General features: G+C 38.6%; 1 protein-coding gene across 1 annotated transcript in view; it reads left to right on the top strand.

Moving 5' to 3' along the window:
- TDRD12 (tudor domain containing 12) overlaps positions 1–15,456 on the top strand; it is an 83,795-nt gene that overhangs the window by 46,635 nt on the left and 21,704 nt on the right. The window contains exons 20-26 of the mRNA XM_019505281.1: positions 3,688–3,805; positions 7,301–7,440; positions 7,559–7,779; positions 10,278–10,377; positions 13,007–13,194; positions 13,514–13,724; positions 14,732–14,824. Of these exons, the coding sequence (XP_019360826.1) occupies positions 3,688–3,805; positions 7,301–7,440; positions 7,559–7,779; positions 10,278–10,377; positions 13,007–13,194; positions 13,514–13,724; positions 14,732–14,824 (1,071 nt within the window). The remainder of the gene's footprint in view (positions 1–3,687; positions 3,806–7,300; positions 7,441–7,558; positions 7,780–10,277; positions 10,378–13,006; positions 13,195–13,513; positions 13,725–14,731; positions 14,825–15,456) is intronic.

The following is a 15,456-nucleotide window of genomic DNA, read 5'->3' as shown; positions in this document are numbered from 1 at the left end:
CCCAAAAAAAAAAAAAGTCCTAAAATGAATGAAAAAATGTCAAGCAAGTGAGGCATAGGGAACCTGATTCAGGCCCTTTAGTTATCCAGGGTATCCTGTTACTTCCCCATTGTGGTGATCTGCCCAAAATGGGAACAAAACATAGTAACATCATGATGGAAATAAGAAATGTATTGAAGATGTATCTTTTGTGGAGGATGGAACAATAATTCTTAAGAGGCAGCTATTCAGGAGTGTGCTTTAATACATAGTGAAAGGCTGCAAGAAGGAGAATCTGCCTGATAAGGAGAGTTGGTAGCATCCTTAGGTGAGTTGAGGTTGTAGGAAATTGTCACTGTGTCATCGAAGTGTGTGCTCAGATTGCTGGGGACATCCAGGAGATGGGTCCAAAAGCTACAACACCTGGAGCAAGTCTTCTGGCTTGCAGTGGAGACGTCCCGGGCTCTGGTGGAGGAGTGGGAGAGGTACAATATCAGCAGTGGCAAGCTGGATCACCATAACTCGCTTCTTGAGACTAGTCATTAGTATGCCAGCCTTGAGATTTTCCTATAAGTGGATTCTGCACCCTTTCTGGGATAGCAGGTAGCTTCACAGCATGAACAGCTTCAGTCTAAGAGAACTACCACTCTAACAAAGGTGTTCCTTTAATTATAAAATGCTTCGTGTTCTGCTCAATAAAGTAGAAGGAAAAGTATATACTCACTTTTAGAACACTTGTTTAGTCACACATACCAACATCCATAGCCATGTGAGATGCTGCATGACCTCCTCCATGCCATTGCTCAAAGTAGTTTGCTATGCAAAGGCTTCTGTGTCAGTGCTATTCTAAGGTGTTTGTAGAAGGTAGCTGAAACCCTTGATAGTCAGTGTCTCTTGCTCCATATCTAATGCATCTCCTAAGAGCTCTTAATATTATGCTTTGCAAATATACAAAACATCTGGCCTTCACCTTGCTGGTCAGGTAGCTTTCTGACATTGAGTCTTCCTTGGGGACTTCCATCTGGCCTTCTTTCTTACAAAGACCTACTCTACATTCATGTGACAGCTTTTAAGCCCATATTTGGAGCCAGATGTTCTGTATAAAGTTTCATTGACTGAGGCAAAATTGGCTCCACAGAGTTGCACAGAAACAGAGAATGCTTGCCCTGTTTGTATTAGTGGGGCTGTTCTGCAAGCAACCTGCCCTCCACCCCCTCGTTATGACAGATATTTAAGTTCTTTAATACTGTGGTGTGTATATATTTCTACACCATTTGATTGTGGCTTGAGTCAATCTTTGTGGTTTACCACTTCTTGCAACTAATGAAGAAGTCCTTCCTTTGTTTGTACCTGAATGCATGGTGGGGGGTGCATATAGTGGAGACATGGGTGGTGTTAATTGCCTTCATAATTCTGGAAACTTATGTGTGCAGATCTTTCAATATTGTCCTGAGGACTGCCTGTACTAACAATTTCTTCATGGCAGTACATAACAAATACACAGAATTTCCAGGAATTGATTTACCCATGTCAAAGTGGCTGGTCATGGACCAGTATCAGTTAGGCTTTGCTAGTTTCCAGATGGTTGTTGACATGATCTTTTCTATAGATGAGAATTCTCATGTTGATAAGCTGTTTCCACATCTATGGAGGCAGTACTGCTGAGATCTCTTGAAATGTAGCCACTTTGAAATTCTGATACCATTTATGGTCATCTCAAGTCAGCAGCACTTTCCCATCAGTATGAACTTCTTTCCTTTATCCAGTACCTTCAGTGCACAAAGTGCACTTGTATCAAACTGTACCATCTGTATTGGTTTTAAATGGCATCCTCATTCTCCCAAAGGCCCTAGGGACCAATAAGAAGTAATTGTGAGAGATATAGCATGTGCTTTCTCTGAGATTTTTCTCTGCCTCTCTAGTCCATGGAATACCACTCTGCAGGGAGGGACAGGCCAGTAGCTGACATAGAAGCAGCCTTAGTACAGGTGGAGCAGTCAAACCACTGAGTAGTAAAAAGTGTTATAATCTGGAAAAAAAACAATATTACTGGTTTCTAAGGAGTTTTTGAGGACTGATGTTGCATGAGAAGCCTTGGTAATTTCTTTTAACTGCTATGTAACCAACCAACTAAAGTAATAGTCCCAGATTTTAAGGTGTCTTGGCCCCAAAACTTCTAGAGCATACTGTAAGGTCTACCTCAGGTGTTAAGTTGGTTCGTGTTGGTAAGAACTGCAGCTCCTGTGAAGTATCCTTATTAGTACGTTGTGTCTGTTACAACTCTGGGGTAAATGTACCCTGTACTATTCACCAGTGTAAATTTCTCTGAAATTAACATTTTGTACTCTTAGTATGGGGCCAAATATTTGAATATTGAATGTTACCTTTTATATCTGTGATCCCCATGCCTCCTGGGCAGTGAATAAGACAGTGGCCAGGTACAAATAGAAAATGATTATGCAGTTAAAGACTATCAAGAAGCTACATGCCCCAGGTTGCTAAATTAAAGGGCAGTCTTAATTGTTAGTTTTTGAATGTAAAACGTCTGCTGAATCTCAGAAAGGAACATCATAATACATACTCTTAGTGCTTGACTGGACAGCCTTAATATTCTTTTTATCGATACGTTCCTAATGCGTATTTCATGTATGTATATAGTTCCTCTTGCAAAGAAGGATGGATAACAGTAGTTGATGTTGAAGGGTACTTACATGTATTATGATGTTCCTTTCTGAGATCCAGTAAAAGTTTTACATTTCAAAACTTCATATAGCAACTAGCTGTTTGACCATCTTGAAAAGTCCTTGCAATTCATTTTTCCCCAAATCCAACACAATCTGCTATTGCTTGCATTTATAAATCTGTTATATTTGAAAATAAATTACCTTGGACAAAGCAAACAATGTAGCAACAGGAGAACACTTAAGGAACTGAATTATTTAAATCCAGTCTTTACTTTTAATACAATAGGAGGTCTAAACTGGCTTTTAACCTTCCAGAATGATAAAATTACATTTCAGTCTGGTACTTCAATTAAATGTTTATTTTACTGTCTTTATCGTTGTTTGCTTCATGCTTTCCTGCTACCACATATTTTAATCAAGTAATGATACTTGAATTATTAACAAAAATTTCAACCTTTGAAACTAAATTCAAAGGTTGAAATGATAGGCAAGAATAACTTTAAAAAAATGGCAAAGCTGCTTGAAGAGGTCCATATTCCCAATTCATATGACCTAGATGCAGTTGCTTGACACTACACTTGTTTTTTTTTTTTAATATAGAAATGTGGAAAATACACCAGCACTGTGCATTTTACTCAAGAGTAAGGAAAGTGTAATAGATAATTATAAATAAGATCCTTAAAAAATATATGGGATACCACACATGAGTGTTCCATGACATCTGGAATACCCAACTGTTGAAAATGTTAATGTAGTTAGATAATTTTAAAATGTTTGTTAGCGAAATCCTTTTAATGCCTGGAATATTGAATATATAATTCATCAAAGTAAATTAAGTGCAATTACATAGAATTACTTCTAAATGAAAGGTTTCTTGGGTATCCCTTCTTCGCATAAACCAAATAAGTCTATGATGATGTATCACTTGAACAAGGCTTCGTAGGACTTTGAGCTGTAGTAATAATTAGTATAATCATATTTTATTTCTTTACTATTTACTGGAGAGACAACTCTTGTGTTTCAGGCAGTGGAGAGCAGTGCAATATTTTGCTTAAAAATACACAAGGAAATTGAGTATCATTTTAAATATGTTGAAGAGCAATGGAGAAAAAAATTTAGTCCTGGCACTCATGTTGTGTTAGGTAAGTGCTTTCCTTTCATTTTTAAGAAGCGGATTCTAAGCAGCAATATGTTATTTCTTTTAGTCTATATAATGTATTTACACTGGTGTTAATGAAGAGTAAACATGCAGAGTAGAAACCATGAAAAGTTCCCCAGGGAAAACTGCAGTAAGAATACACCAGTGTAGGTGCTGTGTCCATAGCTGCCTTTGGGTAAAAGTTTTCTCAATACAAGTAGGATATTACTTGCTCTGCTGCCACCTAAGGTTGATGAGCTGTAATAGTATTTAGCCTAGTAGCTACTAGAGAGACTGGTGTTTGTCTCCACCCTGGATCCTAGTATAACTTAAATTGGTGTACAAAACTGATGTAAAATTTGCTGGTGCTAATGCAAACAATTTATATTTTAGCCCCTGAAAGACTTGAAGGCAGCAATATTAAATGCAAATATGTCTCTGAGAATCTTTATTAGACTAGAACTTCTGTATGTTTCTAGCAGAACTAGAGTGTAACCAAACAAAAAGAACAGTACATCTTAACAGAATATAGTTAGGTAAGTAGATAGTTCAGTGAAGAAATGAGAATAGATTTTCATAATCCTGGGATGCTCTTCAAATTAAAGATTCAAATCCAAGATGCTGGATTTATCGTCTGAGCCTTTCAGATAGGGTGAGATATAAATCTAAACAAATATCAACGTTGTTGATAATGCAACATATATTTCAATAATTAAAAAAGGAATAAAAGACAACTTGCACCTGTTTAAAAAAAATCGAAACAAAACTGCTTTGCTTCTTAATTTTTCACCTGCAGCTTTTCAGGCTATAGGTTAATATTATATTGTGGCTGTTTAAAACCTCAGACTTAACTTTCCGTAGTTATGACTTCATGAAAAAGGAACGCATTAAAAACAAGAGCCTGGTTACTTGACAGGTCCTTGTTCCGTTTTTTCAGTACAGTTAATTTACCTCCATACCCAGTAATGTATCCTTGTATGTAGGCTTCCAGTGTCATGTGAGACTAGTTTAAAAGCGAATCAACTTATTTTGCTACTTGGTCTTATCACTGGCTCTTTTGACTCAGCCTGGAGCTCAATTTCTAGTACACGACTTAGGGTCCAAACAGTGTTATCTCCAGTCTTCTACACAAGAGATGCATATAACTTCAGCTTCTTTCTGGAACCAATAATAAGATAGAATTAAATAAAAACCAAGAGCACCCTAAATGTTTTCTGGAACCAAAAATAAAATAACACTAAAAACACACCAGACGTTCTGTGATATAAGTGGAGATGTAAGGTGCAGGCAGAAGTGAGCTCCCAGCTGTAACTCGGAATGTTTTTCTGCAAACCATTCTGAGTTACAGCGTTACCCCAGACCAAACAGAAGTTCACTGATGGTTCTGTGGGGGAGGGGAATCTAGCTGCCCCCTGGGAGCCTGTAGCCAGGTTCCCATAGCAGTGGCCGTGGCTCTCTGCCAGTGCTCGGTTTTCACAACAGGAGAGGGGAAAGGCAGTGGAGGGAGCTCATTCTTAGGGCTACCCAGCTGGTGCTGAATGGTGGCATGGGTGAAACTGGAGCCCCCGACTTTGAGGGGTGTTCTAATATGCCTGCTTCACCCTTGGAGGAGTGGGGTCTGAACAAAACAGACTGAACTGCCTGTGCTCCCTTTTCCCCCCTCGCATTCTGAGAACAGCAACAGGCTGGAAGCTCCAGAAACAAGTTACAAAAGACGCTGCATTTTGAAACGTCTTCATATGATACCTCCTGGAATAAGAGATCAAATTTTCATCTGACTGGCCATTTTTGAAGTTGTCTGCAGCCATGCACTTGGGCTTTTGGTCACGGCTGTAGACTGCTTTCTGTTGCCATATCGAGTGAAAATTGTCGCTTCTGTTTTCACCTCAAACGAAGATACGAGAGGTTGTTCAGAAATGCAAAAAGAAAGTAGACCTTAGGTCAGAATACCAGTAACTATGTTCTGCAATCCTCTGTCAGTGGTACAGGTCAGGGGAGCTTTAATTGTTGAGTAGCTGTTAGTGCATCTGTCACAAATCAGTGGGCTCTTCCAGCAGTGCCAATCTGTTACTGCAAAGAGCAGTTTCTTACAAACTGTTTTGGAATCGCTAGTATCAGAATCAGGAATTCGTTTTGGTGCATATAGCTTTCTATTTTATGTAGACCTGAAGGTCTGCTTTCTTTTTGTGTTTCTTAACAACCTCCTTTTTTCATATGACCTTCACTTAGAACTTGTTTTCCAAATGTTTACCTTCACAATCAAATGAGCATATCTATGTTTAGCAGTGCCTTGAAAAAACTCATGATCAAAACCCACTTGCCTGAAATGGTCAGGTATTTCTTCTTTGAACAGATTTTACATAAACTTGAAGTCAAATGAGCTGCTGAGTTGCCAGTTTTGTAAACTTGGAAAATAGATGCTTTTCCAAATACAGGACTTTGGAAATAATTAATTTTGCTCTCCCTAAAAATACAAGGCAGAATGGGCTCAACTAGGGAAAATAACAGATTCAAAGATCATGATAAGGGAAAATACTACACCTTGTGGGGAGAGTGTGCATGTATATGTGGTTTTATTTATATATTTATTTTTAAAGGGTGTAAATATCCTGGCAGTTTCTCAGTTTCTTTGCAGTCTTGGAATTTCTACCATCAAAATCCAGAATTTCTGTCAGCATCTGCAGAGAAATTTCTTATTCTATCAAGCTTTTAGCTTATCTGTGTTTTTACTCCAGGGAGTTCACTAGGGAAAATGATCAAGAAAGAGTCCCTTTTTTAAGCTTAGCTGTTAAGTTCAAAGCAGCTTCTGAGACCATAATACGTTTCCCAGAAAACTCAAGACACTATTCCATTCATGTAGAAGGAGGTTACAAAAATAAGTTGAGGTACATAAAGTATCAAAAGGGAGCAACAGGCATGAGATCAGCAGTAACAAAACTTGTTTGATTTTTGGCTTTGTAAGAACATATTCCAGCAAAGGGAAGGTTGGACTTTCAAATGTATTGCCTAAGTGGCACAATCTTGGGAGGGGAGTGAATATGCAAAGAAATAAAGGAATAAAAGAAACCTCTTGAGCTATAGAGTCTAGTCCCCCATTATTGCAGGCAACCATATTATAGAATTCCTTTAATAAATGTATCAAGTTGCTGCTGCTTTTTTTCTTTTTTTAAGGAGCTACTTTTTTGCTTTTTTAGCTGTTTCAAAATCCGACTGCTCTAATGAATAGAAACTTTTTCAAATATCCACCCTAAATTTATTCATGGCCAGTTTATATTTGTTTGTATTTGTGTCAACATTGTCTGTCAGCCTAAATAGTTATTTTCTCTCCAGGGCATTTACCTCCTAATATTTTTACACAACGTAGCATCAAAATGATAATGTTCAAATTATAACTTCTTTGTGGAACATGCCTCAGCTGGATCTTTTTGTCTTTTAGTCCACCAGAGAAATACTTTGTAATATGTACATATGATGTATTGTGGCTTGCTTTCTCTTCCAGTTTTAACTGATGACTGCATGAAATACTTGGGAATTACTGATGCAACTTGTGTGGTACATTTCAGTTTTCCATCCTCTCCAAGCGTTTTTGGTATACGCTTACACAGCATGTCTGATAACTTTCGAAGTGGCATAGAAAAGGTTTGATTAACTCTCAAGATGTTTTAGTTCTGCTGGTTAACGTTCACTTACTAATATGTTGCCGTATACTTAGTGGACAGCGTTTTAAAAACAAAAATCTTCATTCCTTTTTCTGAAGAGTTCTTTGAAAGATGACAAATTTACAAAGGCAAAATCCATCTTGTTGCTGACTGAAAGAAATGGATGCCACGCAGGTGGTGTGCTGCATTACTTGGAACACACAGATGCTAAAATTCCACCAGAACTGAGTGACTTTACAGCTGGAGTGCTCAAAGCTAAAGAAGATATGAAACTAGCAAGGCCTGTTTGTCATTATCTTAAAACACTTGGGGTTTGCAAGTAAGAAAATGCATAATCTATTCTTGCAGACTACTTAAAATAACTTGTGCAAAGAGCTGTTTGCTTTGAGTAATGGCTTTTTCCCCCCAAAGTTTGACAAATGCTGTTTAATATTTGAGGAAACCTGTTGTTATGCCTCCCTGAGATAGCAGGTTTTTAATAATGTGGCAGGTCTCTTCTTGGTTTCCCTTTGATATTGAAGGGGCTGCATAGTAATCTCTCTTCCTGTAGGTACCGTATTTACTCAAAAACAACAGGTGATTTTTATTTGTTCAGCATAGGAGGTGGGAGCCTCATCTTGGATTTGAATACTGGAGCTGCCATTGTCACAGTTGCCTGGCCACAGCTGGGTTGAGTCATGTGGTGGTGGAGGGGAAAATGTTGCAGAGACAATGCAGTGTGCAACCCAGGGGGCCCACTTGGGGAGTGTGCAGTGTGTGGCCCAGGGGAGTGCAAGGGAGACTGCAGCAGTGGCAGAGCTGCTGCAGTTCTGGCCCCAACCAGAGCTCAGAGCCAAAGGTGCAGCTGCCACCATTACTATCTGGCTGGGGCCGGGCACCTTGTGCTCCATGCCCTGGGCCGGAGTCAAAGCTGCTACATTGGGTAAGTGATGGCAGGGAGAAAAGCAGTGGAGAGTAGGAAGCAGGCAGACTGAGGGAGGGGGACAAACACTGATGGGAAGAGGAAGGCAGGCAGCAGGTGTATAGGTTCTGATTAACACAGATGTGGGGCAAGTGGCATGGAGGCAGACCATATGCTCCCCACTTATTGCTGTACCATTCCCCATCGCAGTGATGGGAGGGATTCATTTAAGCCAACTCTTCAGTAATTAAATTATCTACATGAAAAATTATAACAAATGTATAATTTTCCACGCATGTAATCTATTTATTGGGGACTTGTCTTTAACTTTGAGTCGTCTTGGATTTGAGTAAGCATGATAACTTTTTTCTTTAAGCATTGGTATGATGAAAATGGGGACTACATTTTCATTCATTTCAATTGCCTCTACGTGGTATTTTTCCCAGTATAGTGCTAATTTTACACTGCGGATTTCTGTTATGATTTAGGGACCTACCCAAATTGAGGTGGCAGATGGGCAATTTTGCATGCTGATTGTGGCGCTGGTTACCATTTTTTGTCTTTTCATGGTGTCTCTTTCCCCACCCTTTCCTCCTCACCACTTCTGATTGTCCAAGGGGATCTGGTAGCCCTGCCCCTCATCGCTGATTGGTAGAGAAGGCTGCCCTTCATGTGGACATGCCCCTCACTGCTAATGGCAGCCCTTTCAGCCAATCAGCGGTGGAGGTTGTGGCCACCGTCTTGGCTGCTTCCTTTTGTGCTGGCAGCTCCTTCCCTCTGCACCCCCTGTGGACTGTGAGGCTGTGCCACAGTGTCCTCTGCAGCATTTTATTTTTAGTAAGCTTTCTTTCCCCCAGCAATTCTGTGCAAAATCATGGGAACTGCCATTTTTCACGGTTTCTGTGAAAACTGTGATTTGAGTAGGTCCCTAGTTACGATGTTTCATAAATCAGAATACTCATCACAAATGTAATTTTGAGACTTGATATCAGAAACTCCTTGGAGTGTATATTGAAATGACTTATTCTTCTAATCTTTTGCTTAAAGTAAACCAAACTTATAACAATAAATGTCTGCTTCCTTCTAGCTATGGTAGAGAATTTAATATGTGCATGTGTTAATGAATGCTTCCTCCAGTTGGGTCCCAGCTCTTAGTTATGTAGCTTGTGACTACACTGGCAATATAGGTATATACAGACATAGGGCTGGAAGGGGATTTAGGCCATAGAGTCTTCCACATTCTCATTATCCAGAGTCACCATTTCTTACCCTTACCCATGTATCTGCCATATTTGTAGTGTAGTGTAGATGTACCTGAACTAGCTTTAAACCAGCTAGTTTGGTTGCAGGTGGTAGTCTTGTTGTGAGAGTATCGAAATCAGCATGGGCTGTAAGATCTTTGTGAGAATCTGGGTAATTGAGAGACTAGTTTTATATTGAGCATTATGCTACCGCATACAGTCTATTGCCAGTACCTGAACTAAGTTGTATAAAATCAGCTTGGGTATATCTCCATTATACTGTAGTCACATCAGTAACTGGGTTATAGCCAAATACTTACTGTGGCCTGTTAGGTACTATCAAAATATAAGCAAATAATCCTCAGTTCTGAATTCCCCAATGCTGCTGCTGAGTTTCACATACTTCTTAATAAAATAGAATATTCTTCCCATGAACACCTGTTAATTTAAGGATAGGATTTTTTTTCCTAATAGTTTCTTGACTTAGCTTCTGAAATTTACACTCATAAATTCTTGTTAATCTTTTATCTACTAGTTCTCCTGAAATTGACAGATGACTCTGTGGTCAAAAAGTACTTCAGTTTGCTGTCTTAAAAATTCAGGGGGGGAGGATGGAATTGGCTTTGTTTATCCTTGTTAAGTCTTTTCCTCCTTTGTTGTGTTATAAATATGCAGAAATATGAGGATATGTCCAGATCGGCATCAAGTTAATTTGCAAATAGATTTCCCTCCAAAGTCTTCAGATCAAATTACATCAGCAGTTGGATATATCACAGTAAGTTACTAGACTTCTGTCTTGTTTTTAATATGTCTAATACGCTAGTCTGATTGCTAGCAATAATTCTGGTATAATATGATTGGCAGTTCATAATATCAGTAGAATAACATACATTTTGAGCCCTTGGAATGTCCTGTTTTCCTTTCTGCTCTCTTGTAGCTGACTGCTTTCTCTCAGGAAAGTGAAAGTGATTGTTTCTCTTTACAACAAAGTTTACAAAAGATGGACGCAAAAATGTTCTCTGTTTTAGGATCATCTCACAGTCAATATAATAAACTTTATCAGTTAGCTAGATATGGTACATCTTCCTCATCTGTAGGAGCTGCAGCAGGAATAAACAGCATGGAGTATTCCCTCTTGTAATGCATGGCTTGAAGTGACATTAGATCTTTCAAGTGTCCTTCCTGCTCATCTGTGGCCCTTGTATATCAATGGAAGGTTTTTAATGAGACAGCTGGGTCAGGTCTCCTTTGCTTAAGGCTATTTTGTGGCTGATGAGACCTCTTTTCTTGCCCTGTTGTGTAAAGGAAACAGGAGTCCTACAAGGCACGCTTGATGCTGTGTTGTTGTTGGTTCCTGTCACTTCTGCCTCTTGGCCAGCACTCAGTGACCACTGACAGATGCAAAAAAACCCCAGAAAACAAAACCACTTTACCGGAAGAGGAATTGCATCAGTTTGACCCAGCTTCCCCAACATTTGTGTAGATCACGTGCTTCAGCGGGGCTTTTTGGCACTTTTGTCCAATAGCTGATTGATTCCAGCTATTAGATAAAACTGCCAAAAAGCCCTGCTGAAGCGTGTGATCTACACACATGGTGAGCTGGTCAGGTCAATCTGATACAACATCTCTTTTGGAGCATGCATTTTGCTTGTTGAGGGGTGTGTGCTGAGTTGTAAGTAAAGCACTGGGGTTTTTTTTGCTATATCTGTAAGTAGCCAATATGTACTTAGTGAAGCTCTTCACTGGCCAGTAAAAGAAACTTGATTCTTTGTGGTCTTTGTTGTATTAGTTTTTTCTGAGGATTTGGTCTTTCTGCACTAAATGTAACAAAACTTCCTCAGTTCTCCATACTAAAAATTAACAAGAGAGAGTTTTTTATGATGATTTAGAAGCTTACTGTTATTGCAGCAGATAATCACTCAGAGAAATTGAACCACACCTCCTGGGAAATGAGTTATGTAAGTCACTTCCATAGACTGATTCCCACAGCCCCTCAAAAGACCTCTCAAACAGAAAGATAGATCAGATACATAGGAACTTTTGCTACTTCACTGCTTACCTTTTCATTTATGTAACCATTTTATGTGTACCTGAATGGATAGGAGAAATTATTCTATATAGGGTATACAAACTCTCAGAAGAGCTGTAAAGCAAATATTCTTATAAGTTATTCAAAAGGTTAAATATGGTGGCACGGCTTCCTACAAAAATGAGGCTTCTGGCTTTGCTTATCTGCCTAAGTTTGTGGTTATTGCTGAAAATAAATTACCTTTGCCCCCTGTATTCAACTCTTCAGAGGTTTAACATTCAGTTGACTTGTTCTTAAGGCATTGGAGGATAGATCTAAATGAAATGATACAGATCAAATTAATTTCTTTGGCTCTCATTGAATAAGCATGTAAAACAGTAACCTACAAATTGTTGTCAGACATTTTGACTCTACTCTGTATATACAGATAATTGACTTCTGTGACCTGGAACAGTTCAGTTAAACTAAGTTTCTGATCCCCTCTCTAATCTGTGGCTAAGATTTGCCAGGCTCTCAAGGCTGTAGTGATAAATTTAATGTTTAGCTATTTGAAAAGTAAAATGCTATAGTTCTTATAGCATAAGCCCAGTTTTAATGTTTATCATTCTAAGGTGAATTTAGTGTCAAACAGAAGGTCTTATTGAAGAGAAAAAGTACAGCAATGGAATGCATTCTGCAGATGATTCTAATATTATAAAAGCCTGAGTCTGTTGGTCTGTCTGTCCATAACACTTTATTCACGCTCTGATTGGCTGACGGAAACAGCCAGTCAGAATGCTTCAGGCATGTGGGAGTGCGACCATGATTTCAAAGCTGTTCCAAGGACCGGGGTGGGCTCCCCTACCCCACTCCCTACAAGCAGCACCGAGGACTAGACAGCAGGTAGGGCTGGCCCAAGCGCTGGCCTCAGCTCCCCTACCCCAATCCCTGCAAGAAGCAGAACAGCAGCAGCATGGGGCGTTAAGTGGTGGCACTTCATCCCAGCCCCCTACGCCCTGCCCTCATCATTCTTGATGGGCATTTGGCTAGTACTATCGTATTTTCAAGTCTGTAGTTGAAAAATTCACATCAAAGAGCAAACTTAAGTGCCTGTTCATTTTTTAACCTCACAACAAACATGAGTCCAACTGAGCTCTTGGTCTCTGTCAGAACATAAGACCATAGTATGGTATTGTTTCTTTCAGCATGTATAATCTGTCAACTAGAGACTGGAACACTTCCAGTTACAGGCACAAGTGTTTTTATAAGTTGGTAGAGAGGGGTATTTTACTACTGACCTGGGCTGGACTGAACTTGTTCTCCTTAAATATTAAAAGCTTATTAACTTTAGTCATATGGGCCATCTAATTCTCCCTCTGTGTTTTTATGCTTCCAGATACTACCTCTCCACATTGTGGATGCAACAAACTACTTTGGTCGCATAGTAGATAAGAAAGAGGATCAATATGCAATTCTTGCTGTAGAAATGGACAAGTATTTTAAGAAAGCCAGTAATAAAGTATCAGTTGAAATGGTGAAGAAACTATCATTGTATGGATTACACGAAGAGAAGATTTTTCATCGGTAAAATATTGAAATTGTTTTTGAAAAGAATGATTTAAAAATAAAGACTGTTCCTGGATATTTTAAAGTGTTTGGATTAAAGCACTTGTGCATGCCTGGAAAAATAATGCAAGTTCAAAACAGAACATTATCAAACCATTTTATTTACATTTTTTTTAATTTGCTACACATGGAATATTTTGGGTAGCTCATATTTTGATCTGTTCTTATTTCATTTTCATAAAGGTTAAACAAATGATACAAGTAGAGTGCTGAATACAATCTTATTGTGGGTGCTTTGACAAATGGAAGTTACTGTCTATGTTTTCTCTCCCTAAAGGGTTCAAGTATTAGAGATCTTTCCAAAAGAAGAAAATGGCTTTTTCTATAATGTTACTATCAAGTACGTAGATGAAGGTAGAACTGGTCAGGTTCAAGGCCATCAGTTATTTCCCTTACCTGCAGAATTTCAGAGTTTGCCCCCTCAGGCAGTGGAATTCATTGTTTGTAGAGTAAAACCTATTGATAATGAAACTGAATGGAACCCAAAGGTAAGTTTTCTTTTCTTCAGTATTTTTCCTTTTTGTAGATTAAGCTTAATAAATGCATTTTTTATTTTATGGGAAAATTAAGTCTCTTTTTTTCTTTTATAAAAGTTGGTTATAAACTCATTAATAACAAGCAGTGAAATTTAATGTTTTTTAATTAAGAATCATAAAGATTTAAACTATTTGACCAGCTGTTTTCTAAGAAATTAATTATTTTTGGTTGTCCTCAATATTAAAATTGATTCGATGAAATAAACTAAGTGTAATTTCTGAATCATTTATCAGCTGGCATTTTAATTATCAAGCAAACTTAAATATTCCTGTATGGTATTTTTTTAATTGATTCAGATAATTGTTTGCCGTCTAGGCAAATTTAGGTTGTTTGTTTGGGGGATATACTCTAGAAAGAAACCTTCTCAGAATTCAGTCCCTTTTTCTGAAGTCTTCCAAGGTAAGGGTAGATATAGCCTCTTCCAAAGCCAGTCATCACTGCTGCTTGAATCTGCCAAAAGTAACTGCAGATATAATCTCTGATACCCATGATCTGGTGCAGTGGCTTCCAAACTTGGATGAGGGTAGGGAGTGGTGGGGTAATGAAGCTTTGGTAAATGATCTATGAGTCACACAATTCATGTGTGCCTTTATAGTGCTTTCTGTTAACATTTTTAAGGGTGTCTGGTGGTCCACAAAAAAAATTGAGGACAGACAATGGTCCATTCTTTCTAAACATGTACTTTACAACTGATTTAGTGATGCATCAGATATCTAGGTCAAGCCCATTAATCTTGCAGTAATATTATTATTTAATCTACAGTTTTTCAGTGTATGCCTTTGTTAGTTTTTCTGGCATTTACTCCAAAACTGTTTGCATTACTTGATAAAATACCCTGATTTCATTGTTAATTATAATTCAGTAGTCTTCCAAATGTATAATAGTTGCAGAATCTATTTTCAGTTTGGTATGTATTTTGTGTACTGTGAGTATTTTTTTTTTTTTTTTTTTTTTTTAGATTACTAGATATATTCATCAGAAAATTAAAGGAAAATTGCATGAAGCAAGAGTGGTGCTTACCTTGGGAAATACAGTTTGGGTTGATCCAATGGTAAGTATTAAATTGTAGCATATTTATATTTAAACTTAGTGATTCACAAATAAATGGTTCCTTACATCCTTTTAGTTCTCTATATATAGGTATTTATATATAGTGTGCATGCTTGCTTGCATGTGCATCCAAACACAAGCATTTTTATGTACAGATAAAATCCATGGTGTGTAAATCTTGATTTGGCCTAACTATGAACCACTAGCAAAATTACAGGTGAACTTTACAAATCATTCAAAGTATATGCCCGTACGCAGTTTATTCTTTCTGTAATTGTCATGAAATGAATAGGAAAAATATTTAGAGATGGAGATTTTAGGGGCTGATACTGATAGCTGATATTTAAGGAGGCATATCAGCTGATAATGATCCGAAAGCCAATACAGCTGCCATCAGGTGTTAAGTCCGGTATGGTGGAAGGGAAGTGGGGAGGTGTGTGTGGGGCGGGAGGGCAGATCAACTCCCCCTGCTGTGAGGGAGGGGTCAGGGGCAGGTGCTGCCTGGGAGAGGGCAGTGTGGGATGGAGGTGCAGCTCATGGGGTGGGAGCAGCTCCCACCACTGGTTGCACCCAGGGAGGGTGGGGTAGTGTGATCTCTTTTATTAGACCAACTGAGTAGTTGAGAATGTTCTT

The sequence above is a fragment of the Gavialis gangeticus genome, unplaced genomic scaffold, assembly GCF_001723915.1.
Source record: "Gavialis gangeticus isolate Ggan-Ray unplaced genomic scaffold, GavGan_comp1, whole genome shotgun sequence".
Classification (NCBI taxonomy): Eukaryota; Metazoa; Chordata; order Crocodylia; family Gavialidae; genus Gavialis; species Gavialis gangeticus.
Note: the sequence above shows the minus strand (reverse complement) of the source record. Positions and strands in the feature narration are given on the sequence as shown.